Source organism: Rattus rattus, chromosome X, assembly GCF_011064425.1.
Source record: "Rattus rattus isolate New Zealand chromosome X, Rrattus_CSIRO_v1, whole genome shotgun sequence".
NCBI lineage: Eukaryota > Metazoa > Chordata > Mammalia > Rodentia > Muridae > Rattus > Rattus rattus.
The window spans coordinates 89,599,818-89,612,308 of record NC_046172.1 but is presented as its reverse complement, the minus strand read 5'-3'; the positions used below and the strand labels follow the sequence as shown (position 1 = coordinate 89,612,308).

Below are 12,491 nucleotides of genomic sequence, written 5' to 3'. Positions count from 1 at the left end.
TCTCTCAAGTGTGGTCTCCTAGAGTGCTAGTCAAGACTTCAAATCTTCATCTCTCTCTCTCTCCAATTCTCTCAGTTTTGTTGACATCAGTGTTTTCTGTGGACCTTTTGAACCTCACTCTCTTTAGGACCAGGCTGGCCTCGCGTCTTGAGCCTCCTACCTCTGTGATTAAAGTTGTGTAAAGCCACCAACTGTGGAGATACCTCCGCAGTTCCATAATTCTTTGTCTGTGCTGATTCAAGAATTGAGACCTATTTAATATTATCAAATTACTTTCATCCCTGATCCCTGATATTTTGTACAGTGCTGTGAGTATCCTCTTCGTGATTTGCACCGTTTTGACAAAATTGTTTATCCTTCATTTATTCTCAGTGTGCTAACCTCCTCCATAAGACCAGCGTTCTTCAGTGTCTTCTGTGAAGGATTTTTGTGGACCCACATCCTCTTGGCATTTGGCATTTAACTGTAAATGTGTTTCTTTCTATTGATTTTAATTTCTAGAGCTTTTGCCTTGGTATATATATTCTGTTGAAGCATTTGTGGTGTTTCAAGATTTTGGTCTAGTCTACCCATGTCTGGACCTTTCCAGAGTGCCTAGTAGAGAAGCCGGGCACTCTTTCTTAATGTGTTCTGAATTTTGCTCATCGACTCAGGCTTTTTAGTCCGTGACACGTAAATATTTCTATTGTGAACATTATAGTGCTCTTTTGGATTATCATGTGCTATGGAGAGATCTGGTGCATTATCTATTTCTTCTATATGACTTTCTTTATAATAACGAAATGCGTCTTCTCTGCTATGTCTAAATATTTTTGTGCTCTTCATATGTTATGCTTCCCCACTTTCCTCTCTATTTATTTCTTTTTATAATGTCTCAGCTTTCTTTAATGTTTTCTGTGCCCGGATCTTTCTGCCTGCCTCGGATTCTTTATCCTCTCTCCCTCTCTCAATCATCCCTCCCTTTCCCTTCCTTCCTTCTTTCTTTCCTTCCTTCCTTCCTTCCTTCCTTCCTTCCTTCCTTCTTTCCTCATCTTCCTTCTCTAGTTTCTTTATTTTAAATTAATAAAATACTGAGCTACCTATTTTTTAATCTTGTCTTCCAGACCAAATTCTCATTTCACTTCATATTCCATATAAGTGAGGTATTGGTGAGATTTTGCCTTTGATTTGCTGGAGGCTTTTGAGTTTTAATTCAGCTCGACATTTCTTTTAGTGTTTTCCCAACTTCATTAACTCTCACTTTCACACTCCGAACTTTTTCTATTGTCCTCTCTCTGTCAACTTTCGTTGAACAACTTCCATCTGCTGCTCTCGCTGTCCTCATTTAGGTATTTATTCATGTCTTTGAAAATTCTTCAGCATACTTGCAATGCCTTTTGGAAGCTTTCGTGTCTTGCGTGCTTAATTGCTTTTTCATAACAAGGCACGTGAAAATAGGTCTGATGTGCCGCTGAAAGTCAGTAAGGGTTTGTTTAATCATGTGCGTGCTGTTAGACAAAGTGGCGATTCTGAGCTATGCATTTGGGAGTTCTCGTAGAATTTCTTTGGTTCCCGCTATGTTGATAGTGATAGGCTTCCCTTTGGCTGTTGTTACCTACCTGGACTCTTGGCAATGTGGTGCTTTAGATCCTTTGATTTCTAGCCAGTACGCAGGCTATCGGCCCTGGTAGCAGAACGCAACTTGCTCAGTAAAGTCTGTCACTACAGAGAATAACAGACATACAAAGAAAATTTGCAGAAAGGCTAGTTGAAATGGATAAACAGGCCAACCTTCTGGGAATTTGGACTGCTTCACGAGGATGGGTCCCAAGGGGATGGAAGTAGGCTGGAAAGAGAGCAAAACCCATAGCTGTACCACATTTCTTAAGACATGTCTCTATTTTATTTAACATGTATCTTTCCTGTTTTTGACGAGAGTATGCTGCTTTCTCTGCTTGTCTCGTAAGTTGCACAAACGTTCGGTAGGTTTTGTGCCATCGTGATAGTTGCACGTAATCATACATGTAATTAAAAATTTGTCAGTGCATAATTGCTTGAAAAATTAAAAATGAAAAGTTACACATTAAGATGTTCTTTTCACAAAATTCCTCAACTTATGTACTACCAACTCAAAGTCAATATACAGCCCGTATTTATAGTCCATTAGCAATATAAATATGATAATTTTCTTACATATTTGTGAAATGATACAGTTTTGAAGACTGAGAACATGTTTTATGTTCACTAGAATTTCAGAGCTTTATTTCATAGGTATAGCAGAAGCTTTGAAAAGATTAGGAAATTAGTGATAAAAGACAGAGAAGTTAATATCTAATTATTGTAAACTTGTTTTGCAGTTAGTATATATATATGTTTTGGTTTTAGGAGCTTTGAAAAAGTGTATTTTCCTTGCGTGTCTGCTAGTCTCTTAGTTTCCAGCTTTAATCATCATACATCAATACAAACTTATACTTATAAATGAAAATGAGTTAAGCAAGAGTTCAAAAGTAAAGCTCTTACTGTATTGATAGTACACATGCACCTTAATGGAACAAAGATGTATATGTAAATTCTACTAATACTTTAAATGTTATTTTGTGCAAACAGGGTAATTGATGTGACCATTAATGCATATTGTAATTAACGGTTGAGTTGTTGCCAGATGATGTCCATTTTTACACTTAAATTCTTGCATCTCCCCTGATTGGTAATACAGTCTTTGGTTTTCTTCCGTTATGAAAGTTATGTTATGCTTCCTCCTCATATTGTATTGATCTACACATGGATCTAAAAAGCAAAACATACCATCAGATATCATACATGAAAACTATCAGAGCTCAGTTTTCAAGCAGAGTGTAGCTTATTATATATTAAAAGAATACTTTGACAAACTCTTTTTAAAAACATATAAAGATATATAGCGTATAGTAGAAAGTGAAATATAGAGCATTAAATGATATAAAAATAATATACGTAATGTAATCACGATCGTATCATCAATCATTCCTAACATCAGTATTTGCATTTTAGGATATTTAGTGATGGTTTACCTTGATTTAGATAGTGTGCACGTGTTATACAATTTAACAGATGACATTATGAATGGTACTTAAATCTAATGTTAATGATATGACAATTATTTAAAAAATAATGAATTAGAAACCAAACTTAATTGTTTCTAATAATATTCGTGATATACTACCAAGAAGTAAATTATTAATATGTCATAAATTTTATTTTGATATTTTAAAATATTTATCATAAAAACAAAAATCAAGGACAAAACATAATTGAAAAGCAGCTCTTCATCACTATCTTGGCTTACATCATATAAATATACTACATTGCCTTTAGGCATTGAAATATTTTTGGAAATATAGATGATTTCCTTGTCTTAGGGTCCTGTCAGCTAATTAGCACTGGCAATAATTTACATTTTGGATATTAGGTTAATTTGTTTCTTTTGCATATATATAGCAAAAGATGGGGTATAGTAAATGGTATATAAATTTCAAAGCAATCTTTTATAGAAGTTTTTCAATAATGTTCAAAATCATACCTTTTATTAACAGAGGAGCTTCTTTTTCACATACATTTGTTATTTTTAAGGGTTTTCCATAAAGAATTAACTGAATGGAAGAATTTATTGGGACTTTTGACAGGCAGAACCATGAGAGATAATTAAATTGGCATTATTTTCCTCACTGACATATGTATTTATTTATTTTTGATAAACGTTTGTTTTTTTAATTCAGTTTTGTAGACTTACCTTCTAAAATGAATTGAAATATTTTCAATGATTCTTTTGAGAACTTATGTTATATATGTAAACCCGTGACAATGAATTAACTGATAACCATTTTTCCTAATTTTGAAGTCTGTCTACTAAATATAATGATTATCTTCTTTACTATGCAGAAGCATTTCATTGTGACAAACTCCATTGCTCAGGGTTTTATTTTTTGTGTGTTCTTTGGGATCCCATTCAAATATTCAGAGACCAAACCTGCATAAGTTCTCCTTTGTAGTTGCGATGTTTTTATTCTTACATTTATGTCTTTGTTCCACTTTTAGTTGACTTTTTTCTCACAGAATGAAACAGGAACAAAATTGGTCATCTCTGTGTATATCTCAACTTTCCTTGTATTATTTATGGAAGATGCTATGCCTTTTCCCAGTGTGTATTTGAAACCTATCAAGATCAATTAACTATACATGTTTAGATAATTCCCTCAAATACATTCTCCTTTCAGCATCAGTTTTATCTTAGTGTCGGAATGTTCTTGTTACTGTAGTTACTACATTTTGAAATAAGGTATTACAATCACTTCCAGATTTTTTCTACATGTTTTCTTTTACTCATATACATATAATAGTACTTTCATACAGATTTTAGAGTTGTTTCTCATATTGTATGAAGTATGTTTCCATATTTTAATGGAGTTTCATAGAGTCTGCTAATTGCCTTGGGAAACACAGGCATTTTAATATTATTCTTCTAAACCTATATATAGACTTTTCAATTTTTTTTTGTGAATTCCTTCATCAATAAGCTTCAGCACTCAGAAGTCATTCATTTCTTTTGAAGTCATTGGTAGATTAATTTTAATTAGTGTAAGTGAGATTGTTTTATTTTTACATCTCATAAAAATGGAATTAATATACAGAAAAAAAGCTGATTTTGTATACTGACACCCATTTAGATTCTTAACAGATTTAAGTTGTTAAATTTGAGTACCTCTTTGGGATTTACCACATATGGCAATCTAAAAATGAGTTGAGTTCAGCCTTCATATTGGAATACTGACTTTTCCTGGGATCTATAAGAAACACGTTATTTACGTAAACATTTTCAAGTGGATCAGACCATTTCCATTTATAATATTATTGTCTTGTTGCCTTGCAGTTGGTATAAAGACTGGCAATTGATATTCAACGGATGATGGTGGTATGTATACTGGTAGTGGGAAGGATGTGATGTCTCCATTGGCAATAGGTGGTGGAGGCCCACAAATCTTTGTTGAATCTAAAAAAGACAACATTTGAAATTTTGAGAGATCAAGTCAAAGGAATGTACACAACGTCAAGACTAATGATTTCAGGCTACGATAATGATTGCTTGAAGCATTTCCTATGATGAAAATCGATAGTTAAAGGGCAAGTTCTTCCTTCTCACCTAAAGCACATACTCAACTGAAGCAAACATGTTTGCTCTGAAGCCTTACAGTGATAGTAGATGTCTTATCAGCTGCTGAACAGATAAATGCCAATGTAGACAGGTAGAGTTTATTTTTAAGACACTGAAGTATTTATTGTTCTTTGTACACATTTTTGATTCTTCATTGTCTTTTTTTTTTGTGAAATATACATTTATTGACAAGGGTAAATTAAGCTTCCTGAGTCCCATAGGTTCAAGGTGAGTATGGCCACCCATATATTATTATACTTTGGCTACCAGCTCTGGAGGTAGGTGGAACCACCTTAGCTGTCTCAAAGGGCTTCAGACCAATGGAGTCAGTTGGAAGAGACATTCTCCAATATGTTGAGCCATCTTCAGGCTGTGCAGTTGTACTCCAGGTTCCCAGATTTTGTGAGCTGTCACCCATACTGCATAGGGTTTGGTGATGCAACTGTCTTTGAGTCATTTTTTCCCCTGTAAATAAACCCTTACCTATATTTCTATAAGTAACTTCAATAAAACTCGTGTTTCACCCCATTGGACTTTGGTGGTATTTGTATATTGGTGTTCTGGCTCCTATTTGATTTAGATGTTTGTATATCAGCTCCATATAGGATAAATTTTGCCAAACAGAGCTGTATATAAATAATTTTGTATTAATGCTCATCTTATTTATCTAATGCTAGAACTGACCCTAAGACCATGACTTAGCTAAGTATTGTCCCAATGAATGAATACTTTCATCCTTGCATTTATTTTAGCATTGTACTGTAGAAAGTCCTGATTTTATAATATTGAATGGCTTATTCTCAGTAGAAGTAATGATCTTCATTTTTTAGTTTGATATTATTATTTGGTGGTTATGTGTTTCTTCTTGTTTGTTTGTGATAAGTTTCCTGTATAACCCCGACTTATCTTGAAATAGAGAACCTTATGCTTCTTTTTCCCAAGTGATAAGATTACAGGTCTGTGCCACTTTGCTTGAAGTTGTGCTGGAAATCAATTTTCTTAGTCTCTCCTATTGTCCTTTCAATTTTTTTCTGCATTGCCAATTGTCTTTCAGCTTCCTCCCTCACATTGTTCAAGTTTTCATGATCTCATTTTACACTGCAAATTATAATTTTAGAAATGATGACCTGGTTTAAAAAATTAAGAGCTTGCATTTATGATACTAAAAACAATTATAGTCAAATACGATATATATCCCACCTGATGAATGTATTGTTTTAAAAATAGATTATCACACTAGTGAGAAGATTTACACAATGAGAGTTGTTGACTCTAAGCCTGGTGACCTGAGTTCAATCCTAAGGACTCGCACGATGAAAAGAGTGAGCTGACTCACACAAGCATCTGACATCTGCATGTCCAACGTGGTTTACATACATCCACAAACACATACATTCATGCAAATACACACAGAATAAATTAATACAATGAAGCAATACAAGCAGATATTATCATCTCTTCTGTCTTTCCAAAATTCCTTTCATAGCATTTTTTTCTTAGTTTATAATAAGTCTAGTAGAAGACTCTAGGATATTTAATATTTTTAAGTTAAAAATAAATATTTAATTTTGCTTTGTGAAAAAATTCTAGAGATAACAGTACTCACCATAACATGAGGGTATGTCAGACCATCCATCATGATGACAAGTTATAGAGCCTTTGGTATGTTTATGTTTGTTCACATATCCAACATGACATTCATAGATTATTTTGTCATTGAGTTTAAACCAAGTGCTATCATTGTTAGTTCCAGCATTCTCAAATATAGGCACATCACACGATTCTAATGCATAATAAAATTGAAGATTTCATTTCTAAAGTGTCAGAGGATAAGCTGAATAATTTCCATTACAAGAAAAAAGCTTTATAGGTTAATGTATTCTAACAAATTAGATACTGTATAAAAGCCTTCTAGGAAGTACAACTGAACCATTTATTAAAATGAAAAAGGATTCTATATCTTGCAGCTTTGGATCTTCAGAATCAGCCCTTTCACCCACCCCAGCAGTTTATAGATGAGGTAGATGTTGGGGTGGGCCAGCTCAAAGTTTTGATTATGGACATGGGAGGTTGCTGAGTTGGTCAGCCTGCAACTAGCTGGATCTCCTGTACTACCAGGGCAAACTCTCTAGCACTCTCCTGTTCTCCTAGCTAACTGAGTATTGTACCTGGCAAGGTGCAGGGTCAACACACTCTTGCTCTCAGGTCCTCAGGGCTGGTTCACCCACATCCATACCACCAGATTCAGCTCTACCGCGGTGCTCAGTGGAGGTGCAGTTTGCTTACCCAAGCACTGTCGCTGGTGGGAGGCAAAGCCAGTCCTCCCACTCTAGTGATCACAGGGCCAGATTTCCTGACTGCTGTAGGTTAGGTGGTAAGGGCTGAGGAGTGGAGGAGGACAACACATTCACACACAGGTCATCTCACAGTAGACAAGTGATGGGACCAGCTCTGTACAGTCCCAAGCCTTTAAAGTGGTCCTATGTGGCAGACTAGACCAGAGACACCTGTAGGCACAATAGTATTGTGCACTATGTAAAGATTATCCTCATATTATTTAGATACTGATTATTGTGCCCCTATATCTGGATGTAATCCTTTTCTGAGAATCTCCTGTTTGAATATGTGTAAACATTGCTCCAGAACTATCTCTAGTTGCTCAATAAAGAAGCTGCTCAGCCAGTGACTAAGCCGAGTAAACAATAGGGCTGGACTTCTTCCCAGCCAGGGTAGCGGGGAAGAGAGAGAGGAAATGAGGATTAGCCCCTGGGAGAGCCCAGGATGAGAATACACTTGGAGTAGAGAGAGCCAGATAGTACTAAAATGCAAGTATCACAAGGATTTTGGCAAGAGGGTAGCCAGATTAGTTTGGAGGATTAAATATAGTAATACTTCTCAGTTGCTGTGTCCTTAAATCTTGTTAAATAATCTTAATTATTTGGAAGCTAGAGAAAAACAAAACCACTCTTTTAAAAACCCACTAACAAATGTCCACATGATCTTTAGTAGTAATATTAGCCACAGACATCAACACAGACCCCTGCAAGGCCATCAACCCAGACATGTCCCTCAGTGGCAGCATGGGCTGAGATTTCACCATCGCCTCAGGTGGTAGGGCTGGCTACTTAAAACAGGCTGTTCTGTCCACTCTCGCTTCTCAAATTCTACCTTTCCCCCTAATGCTCAAACTGTTTGATTTTCTTTTTCTCCCTTCTGTCTACTACCTTTTGTCTACTTCCATAGTGGTTCCTGCTGTGGGCAGGACACAGGGCATGGCGGTTGTCGGTGTCCTCTGCTTACCTGTCATTTGTTTTAAGATGCTGTTGAGTTACTTGGCATAAAAAGCTAATGAACTGTACATAGACAGGACTATTAAAAATGAAAAGATATGTAAATATGAAAAGGAATATGCTCACATAAATCAGCTCAATGAACAAAGACCCTCAAAAGAATATGTAAAATTATGAATATGAGCAAAACAAGCATAAATAAGACTACAAAATTAAATTCGGTACATACTTAACAAATAACTAATATTAATCATATAAAAATAAATTATTGAATATATCAATGATACATGTTGCAATTATCATATTTGTTTAATTCTACACTGTATTTTTAAAATTGTTTTGAGTCAAATGACAGTGATTTCAAAGATAATACTACTATAAATTAATGAAAAGTTTACCCAATGTTTTGTTGTATTACAGCTACTAGGTATGCTTACTCTATTATATACTTATTAACAATCCTTCACTTAAGAACACTCGCTTCCTGGCTGCTGAGGCCGTGGAGAGCTCATAGGCAACACCCCGCGAGCAAACTTGAGCCTGGGGACCACAGGTAAGACTTAACTTTTCACATAAAACGTGCCTGGTGATCTCGGTCACACAGGAGGCGGAGTTCTCAATGGACACTCCGGTGTTTGGCCAGAGTCCCGGACCAGCGGAGGATCCTCGCCTTCAGCAGCTCTCTGCCCCAGGCCTCTGAGGGGAGTTCTCGCTGCCTGGTCGGGCTGCAGAGGAGGCCCAGGAGCAGCAGATCCACCAAGGCCTGAGACACCGCACCTGAAGGGACCGACCGATAAACAGTTCTTGCACCCAAATCCCTGGGAGGGAGAGCTAAACCTTCAGAGAGGCGGACACGCCTGGGAAACCAGAAGAGACTGCACGCTGCACACAGTACTGACCCCAGAGGAAACAAAGCTATCTGAACCCTGGGGCACGAAAACCTCCCGGAAGGGGGGGCGAGATCTTCCTGGCTGCTGAGGCCGTGGAGAGCCCAGGCAACACCCCCAGCAAACTTGAGCCTGGGGACCACAGGTAAGACAAACTTTTCTGCTACAAACGACTTGCCTGGTGAACTCAAGACACAGGCTCACAGGAACAGCTGAAGACCTGTAGAGAAGAAAAACTACACGCATGAAAGCAGAACACTCTGTCCCCATAACTGGCTGAAAGAAAACAGGAAAACAGGTCTACAGCACTCCTGAAACACAGGCTTATAAGACAGTCTAGCCACTGTCAGAAATAGCAGAACAAAGTAACACTAGAGATAATCTGATGGCGAGAGGCAAGCGCAGGAACACAAGCAACAGAAACCAAGACTACATGGCATCATCGGAGCCCAATTCTCCCACCAAAGCAAACACGGAATATCCAAACACACCAGAAAAGCAAGATCTAGTTTCAAAATCATATTTGATCATGATGTTGGAGGACTTCAAGAAAGACATGAAGAACTCCCTTAGAGAAACACAGGAAAACATAAACAAACAAGTAGAAGCCTACAGAGAGGAGTCACAAAAATCCCTGAAAGAATTCCAGGAAAACACAATCAAACAGTTGAAGGAATTAAAAATGGAAATAGAAGCAATCAAGAAAGAACACATGGAAACAACCCTGGATATAGAAAACCAAAAGAAGAGACAAGGAGCTGTAGATACAAGCATCACCAACAGAATACAAGAGATGGAAGAGAGAATCTCAGAGCAGAAGATTCCATAGAAATCATTGACTCAACTGTCAAAGATAATGTAAAGGAAAAGCTACTGGTCCAAAACATACAGGAAACCAGGACTCAATGAGAAGATCAAACCTAAGGATAATAGGTATAGAAGAGAGTGAAGACTCCCAGCTCAAAGGACCAGTAAATATCTTCAACAAAATCATAGAAGAAAACTTCCTAACCTAAAAAAAAGAGATACCCATAGGCATACAAGAAGCCTACAGAACTCCAAATAGATTGGACCAGAAAAGCAACACCTCCCGTCACATAATTGTCAAAACACCAAACGCACAAAATAAAGAAAGAATATTAAAAGCAGTAAGGGAAAAAGGTCAAGTAACATATAAAGGCAGACCTATCAGAATCACACCAGACTTTTCGCCAGAAACTATGAAGGCCAGAAGATCCTGGACTGATGTCATACAGACCCTAAGAGAACACAAATGCCAGACCAGGTTACTGTATCCTGCAAAACTCTCAATCAACATAGATGGAGAAACCAAGATATTCCATGACAAAACCAAATTTACACAATATCTTTCTACAAATCCAGCACTACAAAGGATAATAAATGGTAAAGCCCAACATAAGGAGGCAAGCTATACCCTAGAAGAAGCAAGAAACTAATCGTCTTGGCAACAAAACAAAGAGAAGAAAAGCACACAAACATAACCTCACATCCAAATATGAATACAACAGGAAGCAATAATCACTATTCCTTAATATCTCTCAACATCAATGGCCTCAACTCCCCAATAAAAAGACATAGATTAACAAACTGGATACGCAACGAGGACCCTGCATTCTGCTGCCTACAGGAAACACACCTCAGAGACAAAGACAGACACTACCTCAGAGTAAAAGGCTGGAAAACAACTTTCCAAGCAAATGGTCAGAAGAAGCAAGCTGGAGTAGCCATTCTAATATCAGATAAAATCAATTTTCAACTAAAAGTCATCAAAAAAGATAAGGAAGGACACTTCATATTCATCAAAGGAAAAATCCACCAAGATGAACTCTCAATCCTAAATATCTATGCCCCAAATACAAGGGCACCTACATACGTAAAAGAAACCTTACTAAAGCTCAAAACACACATTACACCTCACACAATAATAGTAGGAGATTTCAACACCCCACTCTCATCAATGGACAGATCATGGAAACAGAAATTAAACAGAGATGTAGAAAGACTAAGAGAAGTCATGAGCCAAATGGACTTAACAGATATTTATAGAACATTCTATCCTAAAGCAAAAAGATATGCCTTCTTCTTAGCTCCTCATGGTATTTTCTCCAAAATTGACCATATAATTGGTCAAAAATGGGCCTCAACAGGTACAGAAAGATAGAAATAATCCCATGCGCATATCAGACCACCACGGCCCAAAACTGGTCTTCAATAACAATAAGGGAAGAATGCCCACATATACGTGGAAATTGAACAATGCTCTACTCAATGATAACCTGGTCAAGGAAGAAATAAAGAAAGAAATTAAAGACTTTTTAGAATTTAATGAAAATGAAGATACAACATACCCAAACTTATGGGACACAATGAAAGCTGTGCTAAGAGGAAAACTCATAGCGCTGAGTGCCTGCAGAAAGAAACAGGAAAGAGCATATGTCAGCAGCTTGACAGCACACCTAAAAGCTCTAGAACAAAAAGAAGCAAATACACCCAGGAGGAGTAGAAGGCAGGAAATAATCAAACTCAGAGCCGAAATCAACCAAGTAGAAACAAAAGGACCATAGAAAGAATCAACAGAACCAAAAGTTGGTTCTTTGAGAAAATCAACAAGATAGATAAACCCTTAGCCAGACTAACGAGAGGACACAGAGAGTGTGTCCAAATTAACAAAATCAGAAATGAAAAGGGAGACATAACTACAGATTCAGAGGAAATTCAAAAATCATCAGATCTTACTATAAAAGCCTATATTCAACAAAACTTGAAAATCTGCAGGAAATGGACAATTTCCTAGACAGATACCAGGTACCAAGTTAAATCAGAACAGATAAACCAGTTAAACAACCCCATAACTCCTAAGGAAATAGAAGAAGTCATTAAAGGTCTCCCAACCAAAAAGAGCCCAGGTCCAGACGGGTTTAGTGCAGAATTCTATCAGACCTTCATAGAAGACCTCATACCACTATTATCCAAACTATTCCACAAAATTGAAACAGATGGAGCACTACCGAATTCCTTCTATGAAGCCACAATTACTTTATACCTAAACCACACAAAGACCCAACAAAGAAAGAGAACTTCAGACCAATTTCCCTTATGAATATCGATGCAAAATACTCAATAAAA

The 12,491-nt window shown here is 36.9% G+C and overlaps 1 protein-coding gene across 1 annotated transcript in view; it reads right to left on the bottom strand.

Annotated features, from left to right (window-relative positions):
- Positions 1-1,875: 1,875 nt before the first annotated feature.
- Positions 1,876-12,491, bottom strand: part of LOC116888820 (complement factor H-related protein 4-like) — a 48,424-nt gene continuing 37,808 nt past the window's right edge. Inside the window, exons 8-10 of the mRNA XM_032890098.1 lie at positions 6,774-6,950; positions 4,822-5,005; positions 1,876-2,766 (exon numbers count right to left, since the gene is read on the bottom strand). Of these exons, the coding sequence (XP_032745989.1) occupies positions 2,727-2,766; positions 4,822-5,005; positions 6,774-6,950 (401 nt within the window). The 3' untranslated portion in view covers positions 1,876-2,726. The remainder of the gene's footprint in view (positions 2,767-4,821; positions 5,006-6,773; positions 6,951-12,491) is intronic.